This window comes from Phyllostomus hastatus, unplaced genomic scaffold (genome assembly GCF_019186645.2).
Source record: "Phyllostomus hastatus isolate PE091 unplaced genomic scaffold, TTU_PhHast_1.1 phas_scaffold_78, whole genome shotgun sequence".
Lineage (NCBI taxonomy): Eukaryota > Metazoa > Chordata > Mammalia > Chiroptera > Phyllostomidae > Phyllostomus > Phyllostomus hastatus.
The window spans coordinates 13,638,575-13,655,617 of NW_025334041.1; the positions used below are offsets into that span (position 1 = coordinate 13,638,575).

The 17,043-nt window shown below is 50.1% G+C and overlaps 1 protein-coding gene across 1 annotated transcript; it reads right to left on the bottom strand.

Moving 5' to 3' along the window:
• Positions 1–1,751: 1,751 nt before the first annotated feature.
• On the bottom strand, positions 1,752–12,587 carry LOC123811093 (ferritin heavy chain-like). The gene is made up of 2 exons (XM_045827029.1): positions 12,494–12,587; positions 1,752–2,251 (listed from the first exon to the last, which is right to left on the bottom strand). The coding sequence occupies exons 1-2, from the start codon at positions 12,585–12,587 to the stop codon at positions 1,752–1,754; spliced, it is 594 nt and encodes a 197-aa protein (XP_045682985.1).
• Positions 12,588–17,043: the final 4,456 nt, after the last annotated feature.

A 17,043-nucleotide genomic window follows, 5' to 3' on the forward strand; every position in this document is an offset into this window, starting at 1 on the left:
TGCGGGATGGGCCGGGGCAGGGGTGGGGGGGACACAGTGTTCCGTTCCTGAGTTCCCAGTGTTGCTCAGGGGAGGCACCCGAGATACCAACACAGCTCTGCTCTACCCAAAGCGATGTCTTTCCCACCAAACGAGGCTGCCTCTCAACTATTATGATGCTGGTCAAAATAATTTCATATACTGTACGTATTGCCAGAGCAGGCACAAAAATAGTGTCGTAAATGGTACAGAGCTATGTAATAAAAACTTGATTATTGAGTACACCATGACCTAGTGCCCTGCTCCTGGGTCTCAGGAAGCCCCAGAAGCTCCCTCATGTGCTGTGTGTCTGACTTTCTTACATGTTCTAGAAGCACCACCTCAGGGCACAGTGTTTTTAGAGCCGGGAAACAGGCTGATTTGCCTGCAGGTGAGCAGTAAATGCAGGGTGAGCGCCTTGTGGCCAACTGGATGCATCTCGTTGCCAAAGGGAAACCAAGTTGCAATCCGGATGTGCTGCAGCTGGAGCAGGAAGGCAAGTCGCATAACTCAGAAGGTTTCCGTGTGAGTTCCCACGCTGGCTCCACTCCAGCCCCGTCCACGCACAGCTCCAGCCTCCTCCGCCCCCGGCGAAGCACGGGAGAGGGTAGGAATTTCACTCGGGAAGCTACATTAGGTGACAGGGAAAATGTGATGCCCTGGAGAAAGTACTCAAGACTAGCATGGCCGGCTGGGTGAGGACGCTGAAATACCTGCCTCTCACCTGGACTTCTCTCACCATCAGGCATTAACAGCAGGGCACAGACCAGTGAGACTGTGTGGCTTTGACCATTTCCAGCAAGAGTGAATCCCTTCCCCAAATGTGTGGGTAATATAAATGTGTTTTAAAAGAACTATATCCTTCCTGGCTGGCGTAGCTCAGTGGATTGAGCGCGGGCTGGGAACCAAAGTGTCCCAGGTTCGATTCCCAGCCAGAGTACATTCCTGGGTTGCAGGTCATAACCCCCAGCAACCACACATTGATGTTTCTCTCTCTCTCTATCTCCCTCCCTTCCCTCTCTAAAAATAAATAAATAAAAATCTTTAAAAAAATAAAAAAAGAAGTGTATTCTTACAACATTTGTTTTTAAAATTGCCTTAAGTAGAACCCTATGACTTTAGCAACTAATATATGACATTCTGTATTTCAACTTTTTAAAATCCTGTGCCTTCCCTTTTGCAAAATGTATCCAGATTTGCCACTCTCACCTCAGTGCATGGCCAATATTCCCTGAAGCTCCCGGTTGCACTAACGCTGATTATGAATGGGTTTTTTGTTGGGTCAGCATTTCCCCGTAGCACAAAGACAGAAAGGGCTGCCAGGGAAAAAGCACATTTTCTCAGGCCCTTCATCCTTTTGTCCTTTTCTTCTCTCGCTGTGTGTTTGCCTGGCATTTCAGGAGTTAGAAATTCACAACCCAATGTCAAAAGGAGTAACACCCAGCCCCAGGTTAACGACTCCTCCAGAGCCGCCCACTGAGAGAACCACAGGATGTGGAGCAGAGCACAGAGTTACTCAATGGAACGTCACCTCTGACTTTATGTATTTATTTTTATTTAGGAACCAATAACTTTATTGGAAGAAATGGTAGATTTGAACGTAAGAACTGAAGTGAACTTTTTGCAAGGGCAATGTGGCAGTAGGCATGCTCGTCAGGTGACCAGCGGAAGTCACCCCTGGCTACCGTGAAGGCAGTCCGGGCTCAGTTCTTGCTGTCCCCTGGGTGAGCTTGTCAAAGAGGTAGCTCTGCCAGGCTGGATTCCGTGGCCCCCAGCTTGCTCGGGCTGATGATGATACTGGCTGCCAAGTTTCTGATGAACTTCGCATCCTGGCGCAGGTGGTGATGCTCCAGGAAATCATACAGGTGGGCGTCGTTCTTGGTGGTAGAGGGGGGGGGGGCGGATAGATTGGGCAGGCCCTGGCTCACCATCCTCTCTATGTGCAAGGCGGACTTCATGGCCCTCTGGCCGCTCTCCCAGCGGCATCGGTCAGGCCTGGGGATACCGCCCAGGCGGGCGCGCTCCCCTCGCTGGTTCTGCAGCCGCATCAGCACCTGGGCCTGCTCCCATTCCTCCCTCCGCTGCCTCAACCAGAAGGCAGCGAAGCGCTTCAAGGGCACTTCCTGGCGGCCGAGGCAGAAGGCCGTGGACAGGTACACGTAGAAGGCGGGGAGCTCCGGGTCTATGTGTTTGTTGAGGGCGGCCTCGCGTTCTGGGTGGCGGTTCTGGTGCACTCGGGAGGGGGAGGGCGGCGGCGGGGCAGCAGGGTCCCCACCGCGGGAGGCTCAGGAACCTCGGCTGCAGGTGCAGGCATCAGGGCTTGCGGGTCGGGCCCTCAGGCCAAGAAGGCCAACAAAGCGCCGTGACCAGGGCTGCGAGGCTGACGGCAGGGTGGGTGCGGGCGGCGGCTCCGCGGGCCCCGGATCGTCCCCGTGGTGGTCGGTGAGGGCAGCGGGAGGCCGAGACAGCAGCGCTGGCAGTGGGGCCTCTGGAACGCCTCTGCCGTGGGCGACCAGTGGGGCTGGAGTCGGGCGTGCGCTCACCTCTGACTTCAGCTAAGAGAAGTTCGGGAACAGAATCGAGACAGGAAAGGAGGTTTTCCTCGTGAGAGCTGTCAAGCAACATCACTGCATCCTTAAAAATTATACATTGAAAATGATGAATATTTAAAGAGGATGTTTTTTTTCCCTCTGTTTAACAGTTCTGAGACTTTTGCCGTCTTCGCTCTTTATGCTTCTCCTTCTGGATCTGTGGAAAACAGACACCCAGAGGAGACTGGGAGATGGGTCACAAAGGCTTGTGACCTGCGTCAGGGCCATCAGCCCCCAGTTGGATGCGCCATCCGCAGCTGCAGCCCACCCCGAGTTAGAAGGGCATCTCCGCAATCGGAATTCCCCAGGCCCCCCCGAGAAACCAAAGGTGAGGCTAGTCCGTTGTTCCGGGCCTCTTTCTGCGCGTATTGGAAATGTTTAAAATGGGGACCGGCTCTGATGTCATTAGATTTAAAGCCTACCTGTCATCTCCTGTCTCAAGGAGACCCTTAAAAATAGGCCATTAGAGGAGAGCACTCTCCCTGGAGCCAGGCTCCACAGGGAGAAAGGCACTCAGAGTAAAAAGGATTAGGATAGTTAGCAGCACATTCTGCACGTTCTGAGAGGTGAGGGCGGAAGCGTCGCTAAGTGCACGGATGCGCGTACATTACAGCGAACGGTTGTCAGTGCGCTCGGCCTTCCGCCGGCGAGGCCGGAATTAGACCCACATGCATTAGCCATTTGAAATGTTTGGAGTCTCTTGACATAAAAGGAAGCGTTCCTGTGCTTATGGGTGTTGGAAGCAGTGATGGGCCACGCCTGTCGAAGCCTGGGAGCTGGTGGGTGGACAGACAGAGTCAGGCTGCAGGTGCACAGCCGGTGGGAGTGCTGTCCCAGCCCACGGGAGATGAGGGCTGGCTCCCCGGTCTCTGCTCTCCCCCTCAGCGTCATTTTCTATCTGTGGTCCGCGGCGCTAGGCTGCCTGCCTTCCAGTTAAGGTTTCACTGATTTTGACTTTTCTGTCTCCAGGAATGGAACGATCTCGCTTCTTCGAGTTGGCTTTGATAATGTGTTTTTCCGACTTGTTCTGGCCTCATGTGGCGAGGGAAGTTCTCTTGCTGTCCCCTCAGGAACACTGCAATGCCACACGCACTTTAACACCTTTGATAAATACTTGACCAGAAAGACCAAAGCTTTGTGCCCCGGGAGGTTCTTTGAGCCTCAGTTTCCTTACAAGAACCGTGGTAACAATAACTACTTTCTATGGTGGTTGTGAGACTATGAGGGGACTGTCATTTTTTTTAATTAGGAAAAAAATGCCCCCTAAAATTCCTGGGAGGCCTCTGGCTCTGGAAGCAGAGGAGCCCCCACGCCCCCTCTGGAGGAGGCTTCCTTTGTTTTGGGAAGACCACCAGCATGAACAACTTCAGTTTCAAAAAGGCAAATCTCTGGTGTAAATGCATGCAACCATTGCATACACCGATGCATCCAATCTTCCTAACATTTAGAATGAAAATTCGTTTATTTTGTGTGATGGATATTTATGTAGCACTTACTGTGCACCAGGTATTGGTCCCAGTGCTTTGCAAGTATGAACCCATTCCATCTTCACAAGGAGCCACAGGACGGGTGTGAACTCCAATGACTTGCTCCAGGTCACACGGAGAGCAGGGCCAGGATTCATGCCCGTGCTGTCTGGCATCCGAGCCCGTGCACTTAACCACTGTGCCAGGCCCCAGGCCCCGGGCGTCTGCCCAGTTTCTCACAGAGCCTGGCCCCTAGGAAAGTGCCCGGAGCATAGCGGGCACTGAAATGCACCGAAAGGGCGAATAGGAGCATGGCTGACCGGCTGAAACACCTTGTACGTAATAACGAACAATACTCTCAGCCACCCCGCAACGTACAGCTCCTATTATTGGAGTGAGCCTGTGTTTGTCACTGCAACCAGGACACGGCTGATAATGACAGCAGAACCACCACCATCAGCCAGGACTGTCCCCGGCAAACCAGGACACGTGGTAACCTGAATCATTGTTACTGTTATCAAACAGGCAGTGAAACCGAGGCACACGGAGGCGCATTTGCTCCAGATCACACATTCGTGAGCGATGGTGATGGCGCAGGACGCCCAGGAGGTGGGCTCCGGAGGATTCAGTAGGGAGTCTTCTCTGTGGGGAAGTGAGACGTAGCGAGAGAGGCAGAACGTTTTCCTTAATGTCACACAACAGTGAGCCCCGAATCCCGTGCTATTTCCATTTTTTATCCTTCCTCTTCTAAGGCATTTGTGCCAAAGAGATCATTTATGAGTCTTGCTTGTCCTCCAAACCACCTTTGAGGAAAGAAGTCCTCTCCAGGGAACCAGCCCTCTCATACACAGGAATGTGCTTTGCTGAAACCTGTGGGGAAACCCTCAGGCAGTATTCAGTGAACTTGAATCACACGTATGCGGATTTCCAGGTACCCTTCTGTTACATGGCGCATGACCATACTGCCATGAAGTCTGTGCATCTTACACGATGCAATAAGGAAGCAAGGAGAAAGAAAACAAAGATATTTGCTTAATATAGGTATAGACACACAAACAAGTTTATAACAAAATTTGTGGCCATTGTAAGTCCTTGTTTCCGTAACTCTTCCTGAGCTCGTAGCTGGCATCACAACTACCGTCTTGTGCTCCCGGCTCTGCGATGGCTGAGTCTTCAGCCCGCACCTCAGCTGGCTGTGGTTCTTTACTCGGAGGGGGCCTGGGCTCTCACTCATCCTGCCTGGATCGGGCTGTGACTTTCCATCGACCTTAATCATAGGGCGGTGTAGCACTAGGAGATGCCCTAGGAGATCCCCAGGGGGCCTCCTGTATTTCAGATGTGCTCCTCACTTCCACTGTGGACGGGCAGTCCAGTCTGCCGTTGGTAGTCACGATCAGTCACCACAGCCGACACCATAACTCTCATTCTCACCTGGTGGCTCAGAGGCCTGAGGAGGCCAGAGTGACCAGGTGGCCACCTCAGCTTTCAGTTGAGTGCAGTCGTCGTTGTGTCTCCTGGTGGCAACATTCCTCCCTCTGGAGCTAAGGCCTCTAGGATTGGGGGGCAAGGAGTTGTGGGAACAGGAAGCAGAATTCTGCTAGTGAGTCACTAGCAGGGGTCCCAGTGAGGGGTGCTGCTCCCCTGATTCCCGGCCCCATGGGCCCCAGCTATGGTGAACCGCACCTCGTGTTGGATGCTGAGTTGGAGCTGACGGATCCTTCTGAGGACGCCTGCCCCGCTCCTGCAAAGTATTGCCGCCGTGCTGGCTGCTGTGACAGAGTCTTCACAAGCCCTTTCACCGTCCTGTGAGGCCGGCTGCTTCAGCGTGGTTGGAGACAGGGCGAGACCGTGAATTCCATGAATGTGAGCCCGTGGCCACACCGCTTTCGCTGTGAACTGACGTCACTGATCCGAAGCAGGGCCGTGCAGGATATGCAACAGTGGGTAAGGCGTCTTGTGCGTCCACAGAGAGCAGTTCTGGCAGCAGCACTGTTCCCAGGGAAGGTAAATCAGGCTCCACACTAAGGGTTTATTCCAGTAAAAACAAAGCGTTGCCCCTTCCATGACGGAAGCGGTCCAGTGCAATCAACCCGCCGCCAGGCACGCAGTTGGCTGATCATCTGGGAAATGGAGGGGCTCAGCGCTGGTCTCTGCTGTGGGCAGATAAGGCACCAGCAGTGACCAAAGCCAGTTAGGCCCCGGTGAGTGGGAGTCTGTGTAGCGGAAACCACGGGTGACCTCATCCCTGCCACCACGGCCACGTTGTTTGTGCACCCCCTGGGTGAGAGCAGGGGTGGCTGGAGAAAGAGCCTGGCTGGTGTGCACAGGAAGGACCATCCTGTCCACTGATTACCCGAGTCCCTGTCTGTGGAGCTCAGCCTGTGGTGGGCATTCACACGGGGCACAAACGTCTTCGTGTACTTGGCCCGCTCTGTGAGGTCTGTGCACATACTCCTTCCTCAGATTTCTTTGTTACCAGTTCAGCAATCACATTCCTTCCCAGTCCTGACCACCCAGCGATGCCATTGGCCACCACTGGTATATAATTATAGGTCTCCTTCCAGGCGAGTGAACTGTCTGAAGTTCTGTATGATGGGAGAATTTACTGTCACCACTGTCCTTTAGGTGTGTCCCAGAGGGGCTGCAGCTGTCCCCTTTGGGTGGTGTCAGCCTGTGTCACAGAACCGCCTGTGAACCACGCAGACATCCTGACACTTGGCAGATCTGGGGGCACAGTGGCGTTAACGCTCCAGAGAGCAGCCATCCCCAAAGAGGACAGCAGGCGGTGCAGGAGCGCGGCAGCCTCCTTCCATTTCCAGGGCAGATGACCCAGAGGCACGCTCCACCCAGCTCCGTGGAGAGTCCCTAACAGGGTCCCAAAGTCTCAATTCCTATGATGGTGGTCGTCTTGATAACATATGCTTGTACTGCTTTCCTTCCTTACCTGCTTCACTCTTCCCAGTCCCTCCCCTCCCCTCCGCTTTGGGACCACTTCCCAAAAGAAACCATCTCCCTGGAAGCCCTTGTCTCAGGCGGTACCTCTGCAGCGAACTCCAAGTAAAACATTCTTAACTCAGGTCACTCGTTACTCGGAAACCAGCTGTTCAATAATCCAAACACTGGCTAAGTCCAGCGAGCAGAGGGATGGCAGCCTAAGGACTAGGACAGACTGAACAGAAGCGGTGGGAGAATTTCCCTCTGAGGAGCACTTTGGGAGCACTCAGTGTATGTAGTAAAGGATTAACCTCACCCAACGGTCTGGCCTTTGCCGCTGTTTCCTGATCTCTAGGCCAGGGGTGGGCGTCAAACTCATTTTCACCAGGCATCACATCAGCCTCATGGTTACCTTCAAGGGGCCAAATGTAGAGCTCCTTGTCCCTAGTTAAGGAGCATTTACATGTATACAGTCCTAAAATGACATTCGGCCCTTTGAAGGCAACCATGAGGCTGTTGTGGTCCCTGGTGAAAATGAGTTTGACACCCCTGCTCTAGACCCCTGAAATGTCCTACCTGATAAGAGTGTCTTTGCTTACCTGGGGGCCTTGGGCCACACCAGAGGGTCTAACGATGTGATTTCGGTGAGGGCTCGGGCCCTGCAGTCCCAGGGCTCCCTGTGGAGGGGCTGCAGATGGCACTGCCTGCCGAGGCAGAGAGCTTCCTGACTCGGGCCAGAGGCGTGCCGACAAGCTGATGCCCTCTGCCTGCCCTCCAGGGATGGTCAGGGCCCAGGGTGGCCAAGCTCCCGGCGGTCCCCCCAGCGGAGGGTAGCTTGCCTTTACCCCCAGTGAGTCATTTAAGTATTAAATGAATGAAAAAGCAGCTTTCAGTTCATTGTTCTTGAATGAAAAAAAAAAAAGGAGCCACCTCTCTAAGCTCTTTTATAAAACCACTCACTCTAGTGTCTTGTGCTATCCAGATGATTAGGAACCTCACCAATTTCAGACTAGTCCTCCTCTCCCCACGTGTTCGGCTTCCTCAAGCAAATGCTGCCCGAGTCAGCCGGCCTCACAAATCCCTGTATTGATTCCTCTGATTGTTTTTCTTCCCTGATTAACTGTAGATGTAGGTGGCATGGTAATTACAAGGAATTTCATTACTGGATTTTCTTTTCAAAAATTTACTTACATCAAGGATTGGGGGTTTCTAACAGTGACAGTAGGAAGTGGTATAGCCCAGGCCCTCCACGCCAGGGCAACATGTTGTGAACACACTTTGTTCCAGACCATGTAACTGGGCCAGCTGGCGGAGGTCCCTGGTGGCAAGTGAGGGCCCGGGGTGGGTTAAATTCTGCACCTGGCACGTGGCTAAGACATTGCTGTTTTCTGAGATTATTGTATTTTCTCAGGGAAATCTTATATTCTGCTTGTAAGAAAGCATATGTCTTAAAAGAGATTAAACTGGTGAATTTTATGCTATGTATGTTTTATATCAATAAAAGAAGTTATGTGAGAGAAGTTGTACTTCTGACCTTCCTGTTTCCAGCTGCATAAAATACCAAAGAAAGAACTTTAGATATCACCTAAACATTTTGGTTATTAAATACTGTTTGTTCATTCATGCCCCACCCAGCTTATTTCAGAAAGAATTTAAGGCAACTTAAAAGTTAGGCAAAATATAGTAAAGTAATAGAAATAGTAGGTAACAACTAAATATATATATAAATATATATTATATACATTTATATATTTATTTTATATATTATATATTTATATTATATATAATTATTTTCAAAAAGATTATTTTAAAAATAATTTGATAATTTCAAAAATGATAATTTTCAAATAGGGTAGACTCATGCCATAAATGCAGATAGCAAAGTGAAAATATGTCAAAGATTTTTGTTAATGAGGAAATTGATAAACAGTTTAGGTAGAAGTTGAAAAATAGACATATTTATAGCTCAGGAATATTGATATGAATTTAAAAATAGAGGCAAAACTGGTCCCTTTCACTGTAGGAGAAGGAAGTCAATTAAACATCTACTCAACAGGACAGAATTTGCAGGTCTACACACCATAATTATTATTATGTACACTTCACCGAGACACAGTTGGAATCAGATGACCCCAGAGGGGTGTCTGCTAGAATACAGACAATGCCCAGTGTCCAGTGAAGCCTAAATCTTTCCCCACACATTGAACAGAGCCCAGAATGAAGCTAATACAAAAATACACACCAGACTGGAATAGGAGGCGAATTCTATTTCCACAAAGATCTTGAAGACCAAACTACTGCGAATCTAGAGGGTTGTCAGCACTGTGCTTGGTGTTTCCTTTGCCTCAGACTCCAACTGGGAAGGCGATGTGCAAGCCCAGCTCATAAAGTTTATCCGCCTTCTAATCCAGGTGACATTCCCATATGATGCTGACCTTTTATGCTATTGTTACGATAACCACTTCAGGGTAGAAACATTGTTTCAGTGGTGTGAGCTTCTCCCTTTACCATTTTGGATGTTTCCACTGACTTGCACAGCATATTCTTTATTTAAAATGAAGACACTGGTGGGATTGCACGAGCTGCCTCTGGAGACTGTCGGATCCTAAGGATCTCCAGTAGCATCAAGCTCTGGGCAGAACAGATGAAATTGTAATCTGTCTTTAACATTGACCATGGCGCTTCTTTAGGGGTCTTGGGAGTGGGTCTACATGAAGGGCCAACCAAAATTCATTGGAAGTGAACCCACCTGCCGCTGCCTTTGTTCTGCAGTTCAAAGTGATATGGTGAGACCCTCTGTGGGCCAGCGTCCATTCCAACCTTCCTCTCAGATTATACAGCAAAAGAATTGTTTGTAACAGTCCAAGCCGCTGCTCAGAAAATTCCAGGGAGAACCCAACCCCCTCTACTTATCCAAAGAGCTTTTTACTTCAGAGAATGAATAGTTTATCCTTCTTACCAAAATTAAATTATGACTCTGGGTCCCCATCCCACCCACCAGTAAAATAAATTTTTCCCTTCTCTGGGGCCCTCCCTACTCAGATGACTCCTAGACCTTTTGGGATGCGCATTCAATACAAAAGTTCATTCTGGACACTGGCACCTGAGGGAGAGAAAAAGGGAAACTGGGCTCTGTCAGGAATTCGGCTGGTGCTACTTACTGCCAGCAGGTGTCGCTATTGAAACTTGAATTACTCAGGCCCACCGCGGTCCAATTTAGTCCTTTTCCTGCTGTTGCAGATTTTTTTTTAAGGGACAGATTGAAGACTGTATACAAAAATTAAACATAAAAATTTATTGCAAGGGATCTGGTAAAGATGATGGAGTAGGGAGACAGTGCACTTACCACTAAATTATAGAACAATTAACCTGGATAACCATCTGAAGACTAGCTGAACAGAAGTCCTATAACTAGGACTATAAAGAAAAGCCACATTGAGACTGGCAGGGGGGAGGAGACAAAACGGGCTGACCCTGCACCCGCATGTGGGTGGGAAGAATCTGGAAGGATAGCTCAGCTGCCGAGGTCCCCTCTGAGGAGGAGGGGGTCTCAGCCCCACGCCAGGCTCCCCAGCCCAGAGCGCCACTGACAGCAAGAGGAAGCTGCATAACATGTGGCTGTGAAAATCAGCAGGGATTCCACCTCTCATGGTGAGACAGAAGGCTGCTGGACGCCCAGGAGTCCTCTTAAAGGAGGAGCACACAAACTCTCGGTCGCAGGCACTGATCTTGAACTTCGGAGGAGGAACAGTGGCTTGTGGGGGAGTGTTTTGGGGGCGGGTGCCAGAGACATATAAGGAGAAACTGAGTTGTGTGGCTTCAGGGTGAGGGCTGGAGGGACGGCCACCAGTGTCTTGTACTGAGCCTTTTGCCCACCTGACCCAATCCAAATCTGCATTACCTGTGAACTCCAATGACTCCGCCCTCAGACCTGGGCCCACTGCAGAATTCTGCAGGCCCAGGCAGGTGGCAGTTGGCCTCGCTATATCCCGAGACTTTTGCTGAGTGTCTTCAGACCCAGTGCTGGCACCAGATCTGAATCTGTATCAGGCTGGTGAACACCACTTGCCCTGCCCTGGTGACTCCCTAATATCCTGCCTCACCCAATGCACTGCCTGAGGCTCTTTTAGCATCCAGGTCTTACAAGCAGCCAGCAGGTGGCAGTGTCTCTCTGGGCGCCTTGGGTCTTTTGCTGATAGAGCCTGGTACTGCAGACAGCTGGCCTCTGTTCACAGCATGGCCCCTCCCACACGCATGCAGGCCCAGCACAGGCAGCTACAAACCGGAAGTCACTTTGTAGCTGGTAACAGGTAGACCAGGGCCCTTCACAGGCAGTGTCTGACATTGACCTGCACCAGAGTCCACCCCAAGAGTCCCCAGAACCAACACACCTAAGGGCAGGATTCAGAACACACATGACACACCCAAAGGGAGGTCTTGGCAGGAACCAGACTCTGTTGTGGCAAATCTTGCTCCGTGTGGTCAGCCCCCTCGTAGCAGCAGCCAGCCTGAGAGTCAATCCCACCCACCCATGTGCCAACAGCAATCAAGGCTCAACTGCAACAGGGGGGCACACTAGGGACACTCCCAGAGCACCTGCTCAGTGGGTCAGGGAGACTGGGCCACTGGGCCCCAAAGGACACCTACTACATAAAGCCACTCTGCCAAGACCGGGAGACAGAGCAGGTCTCGCTAATACCTAGAAACAAACACAGAGTGGAAGCCAAACGGGGGAGACACAGAAACAAGTCCCGAATGAAAGAATAGGGGAAATCTCCAGAAACAGAACCACATGAAATGGAAGCAAGCAGTCTACCAGGTACAGAGTTCAAAACACCATCTACAAGGATGCATAAGGAACTTAGGGGAAGAATGGATGAACTCAGCGAGAACGTCAACACAGAGGTAGTACGCCAAAAAAAAAAAAAGAATCAGTCAGAAATAAAGAAGACAATAACGAATATGAAGTATATGCTAGAAGGAATCCACGGGAGATTAGATGAAGCACAGGACTGATTCAAAGATTTGGAAGACAAGGTAGCAGAAACCACTAAATCAAAGCAGCAAAAAGAAAAAAAAACTTTAAAAAAACAAGGATAGTTTAAGGGACCTCTGGGACAACGTCATGCTTAACAACATCTGCATCAGGGGTACCAGAAAAAGAAGAGAGCGAGCAAGGAACTGAGAACCTATTTGAGGAAATAATGACTGAAAACTTCCCTAACTTGGTGAAGGGTAAAGACACACACGTCCAGGGAAGCACAGAGAGTCCCAAACAAAGCAGACCAGATGAAGTTGCTTCCCTGCTCAAAACGTTCCAACGGCTTCCATGTCACTACAAATGACATCCAAACGTCTTACCACGGCCGGCCCAGGGCCTCCCTGACCCGGCTTCTGGTTATCTCCCCTACTCGGCCTTCTATGACCCTGCAGTCCGCTCACTGCACTGCAGCCTCAGTGGTTTCCTACAGTGCCATGACCTACCATGCGGGCCTTCGGGCCGGTCCTGCTCAGAGTTCTCTTCCCCCTGCAGAGCCTTGCTCACGACGGCCTCCCCCGGCGGCCTCCCCCTGGCCATGCTAAGAAGACATTCCCCGCCCCCACCTCCACCCCATTCCCAGCTTTATTTCTCTTCATAGCACCCATCACCATCTGACACTAGATTATATATTAAGGCATTTTAAGACGTTTGCCAATTACTTGTTCTCTTCTGCTGCGAGTATGTTGCGTGCGGATGGATCTCGGTGCGTGCTCTGCCTCCAGCACCGAGCCGATAGCTGGGATGCAAAGGGCAGTCAATAGACATTTACTGCGCAAATCGATGGAAGGGCAGTTGGCCGTGACTGCACGCAGTCTGCTGGAAATGGGATTTAAGGCTCTGTCTGGAGACACGGATCTGCTTTTGATGTTCTGGGGCGTTAATCAGAGCATTTCTGCGTCGTGACTTGCGTTGTGCCCGGGCCTCTCAGGGCAGCCAATCATCTCTTGTATCCCCCATGCCAGTGCTTCCCACCTTGAACCCTCCTCCGGACTGACACTCCCAGCAGCCAACCAGCACCCACGGTTAAGACGGCATCTCACAAACACATTCCGTTCTCAAAAAAACCAGTGACATTCAGTGCATTTAAGTATTGAGTTCTTGTTAATAGTCAATTAAAAACCATTCAAAATCATTTTCTTATAACTCACAATATTTGTAAGACTTCTAAACCCACTAACAATATCCCACATGCTTTCTCAGCTTCCTGCCGTGGGTTAAAATGATCCCCGCAAACGGGCCATCCCGCCCCTATGCCCTCGTTCTGTCCAGGTCAGATCACCTGCGGTGACCCGGGCAGGTGTCCCCACAGGGATCTGGTGACCTTGTCGACGTTAGAAACATCCAGATCTACAAGGAATTTTTATGGGTTTATTTGAGCCACCCTGGTTGCTGGAAAGCAGTACCTGAGCGGATTGAGAAAGCGTTCTGGAGAACGTCAGCTCTGCGGTTTATTTTATACCTCACAGTCCAAGGCGGGGGCGTGAGGAGTGTTACATGGAATCCCCTGGCGGTAGGTGACGGAGGCCGGAGAGAGCAAAGTGGGGGAGGCTCTGGGACTGGATAAAGTGGAAAATGGGGAGGCACATATTTCCTTCGCTTTGGTTGGTGTCGGATAATTAACGGTGAACCTCCACAGCACTCAGAAACGGTGTGTGGAGAACGAGATGACACTGAGGGCTCTGTGGTCTGGCGCTTTGGTGAGAGGTTGGGCCCGGAGGGGTCTGGATAAAGGGGAGGACTCTGACCTTCTACAGGCAGCTTGTCCTAGATGTAAAACGGCAGCAGACAGGTTCACTTAAGGTAAAGACGGACCTCTGTCAAGGAAGACACTGGCCTACGACCGGACTACCTGCCGCGATTCACTTTCAGTTAGGAAGTTTTTGTTTCAGACCATCCCATGTGCTTACTTCGGTCTCTGAGTTTGTAAGGCCGCCCCACATGCCTCCCCTGAGCTTGCCAGGTTTACTGTGCGGCCCCTGTTTTGTCCACAACAATCCCATACTCTGATCCACTCTCTGGCCACCCAGGTAAAAAGGTTTTGATGATTTACAGCCACTGGTAAACTCACAATCGCTGTTCTGCCCTCTTGCCTCTGCATCCTGAGTCACTCAGAAAAGGAAACCTCTGTCCCTTGGCTCACTTTGGGTGCTCCACGGTCCCCCCTTAGGGCCATGATGGCTGCACCCAAAGAGGATTACTGGCAGCAGCCGCAGGACGTCCTGGCGAATCGCCCCTCTAACCAGACCCGTAATTACCGCAATCAACAATCGAGAAAATCCCCTTCTTGCTTCCAAGACTCAGGGCTCAGCCCATTTCCTATCTAAGGGTGTGTCATTCCTGGGGAGAGGGAATTTGTCCCTAATTACATAACCATCCATTGTTTATTCGCAATATCAAACAAGCATAAAAGCAAAGTGACAAAAAGGCGAACTACTGCTTGTTTAAAGAGAGGAAGTCACCAGGCACTAACCTGCAAACTGGTGCCTATAAACGATGGCGCTATTAGCTCAGAGCCAGAAGGCAAGCAACAGAAATTAGCAAGCGTACCTGGCTTATTCCTTTTAAAAACAAGTACATCAAAATGTAAGTGGTTTTTACCCTTTTAGATTATATGGTAATTATCACAGTTTTTAAAAGGATGGGGGGAAATCTCTTGGGTAATGTTTCCTAAAGAAGTGAGATGGTACAGGTGGGGTTGGCTGGGTGGCGGGGGCGGGGGGGGGGGTCTCCCCAGGAGTAGCGTGACTGTATATCGGCTAAAAGGTCAAGGAGAAAAACCAATGTCATAAAATGACTTGGCGAAGGAGCCGGTGCAACGACATGTTAGTGTCGCTCTCCTGGCTCTCGCCCAAGGAGCCTGGTAGAGCCCTTTGTGCACTGGTTTGGACACCTTTGCTTTCAGGTCTGCAAGGCAACATTTTAAAAAGACAGAACAACCACTTCAAGGGAGGACTGATGTTAACAGATTTTCTGGTGGTTTATTTATGGTGGAAGCCCTTCAATTTGCCAAAGGCTATTTTCCTTTAGGACTGTACCAGGATGGATGACTGGTATTTAATTATTTACCAAGCGATTTGCCATCACTTGTTTTCTCCACAGCATCTGGTGTCTATAGCTGCAGATGGGACAATGTATAGGAGAGATTTTAAAGAACGCAAAGTCAGAGGATGTTATTTTATCCTTATGACTATGATTGTACTTCTCTTCTTCTATCATTGTTACAGCTATTCATCTTTCCAGAAAGCAATGGTTGAAAAGCAATGGAATAGCTGAGACTGGCTTGATTTCAGAGACAGACTAAGAAATGCAGAGCATAGCATCTTTCCATGGCTCCCTGGCAAAGACAGACGAGGCACAAAGAGACAGAAAATCTCACAGAATCCTCCCTTTCGTTGAACTTGCTTCCTTGTGCATTCACACATGTGTTCACGTGTGCACCTCCATCCACTCCCAGTCCTGGGAAGAAAGGAGGAAGAGGGTCTGGAAGGTTTTATCATCGCAAGAATCTCTGCTGATGTTTGCTGAGTTGCCACTCGTGGCCAATTGATCATTCATTTTGTCATTAACTTTGTTAATTTCCTTGTCAGCCACGAACCAGCTAAATCAATTTTTTCTCTGGCGTCACCTTTTCCACTGATTTGTGCAGCCAGTAATTGATGTAGTTGGCGATTTATAACTTGTTCTCTTTGTGGTGACGTTCTCACCATTTCCCAGGTCGCCCAGGCCTTAGGGGATGTGACTTCCTGCCACACCATACGGTACAGTCCCTGCTTCCTGGGGCACTGGCTGGCATTTAAGCTACCAGAGTGCTCTGAGCTGCGATGTTTAATATTTTACATCCTCTGCTCAGTGTGACTCATTCTGTAAGAAAAGGCAGCCTGAGCTTTCTCATGCCTCCCATTTCGCTCTGAGCACATTCAGGACTACCCAACGGGCGTCTTGAAGGTCACTCTTGAAGGCCTGTGCAGGCCCCCTGAATCCCTTGTTCGCAATGCCTTATGGAGTCATGGAGCCAGAAAAGGAGAAGCTTCTGCTACCTGGGAGAATTAAAGCAACCCTGGACCCCCATACAACTGCAGCGTAGCACCTGGGTGGGGTAGCAAGGGAGAGTAGGCGGCTTCATCCCTTTTGCATTCTAGTGAGGGGACTTCTTTTTTAAAAAACTAAAAAAAAATTTCAATTAAAGTATGGCTGTTATATAATATTATATTAGTTTTCCAGGTGTGCAACCAAGTGATTCGACATTCATATGGCTTGTGATGTGCTCACCACACTGTATCCAATACCGTCTGTCACTGCGTAGTTACCACACTGTTGTCCACACTGTTGTCGACTATGTTCCCCTTCCCCTTCTCCACCCACCCCTCTACTTCCCGCCCCTCTGGCTACTATCAGTTTGTTCTTCATTTCTCTGAGTTTGTTTTTTGTTTTGCTTGTTCATTTGTTTTGATTTTTAAATATTCTGCACGTGTGACATCCCACAGGATTTGTCTTCCTCTGACTTACTTTACTTCAAATAACACCTTCTAAGTCCATCCATGTTGTCCCGAATGGCAGGATTTCATTCCTTTTTATGGCCAAGTAACATTCCATTGTGTGTGTGTGTGTGTGTGCGTGTGTGTATCTTCTTTATCCATTCATCTATCAATGGACACACCTAGGTTGCTTTCATATCTTGGCTGTTATGAATAATGCTGCAGTGAATGAAAGAGAACTTCCTCTCCAGGGAAGGTGTCAGGGATGAGAAGGAAGACAGTGACTGGAGGCACCTGCTGCCCAGCAGGGCACTTCTCCCCTTTAGCCTGGATGGGACTACCTGCTGGGTGCCTTTGTGTGCTTGCCTCTGGGTCTTTTGTGTGGGGGATGATGCCAGGGTCGAGAGAACAGGGTCCACACAGCTGAATTTGCCTCCCAGGTACCGTGGGAGGGATAATACACTCTCAAGGCCCCTCCACAGCAGGGACACTGCTGCTGGTCCTTGTGGCACCTTCTT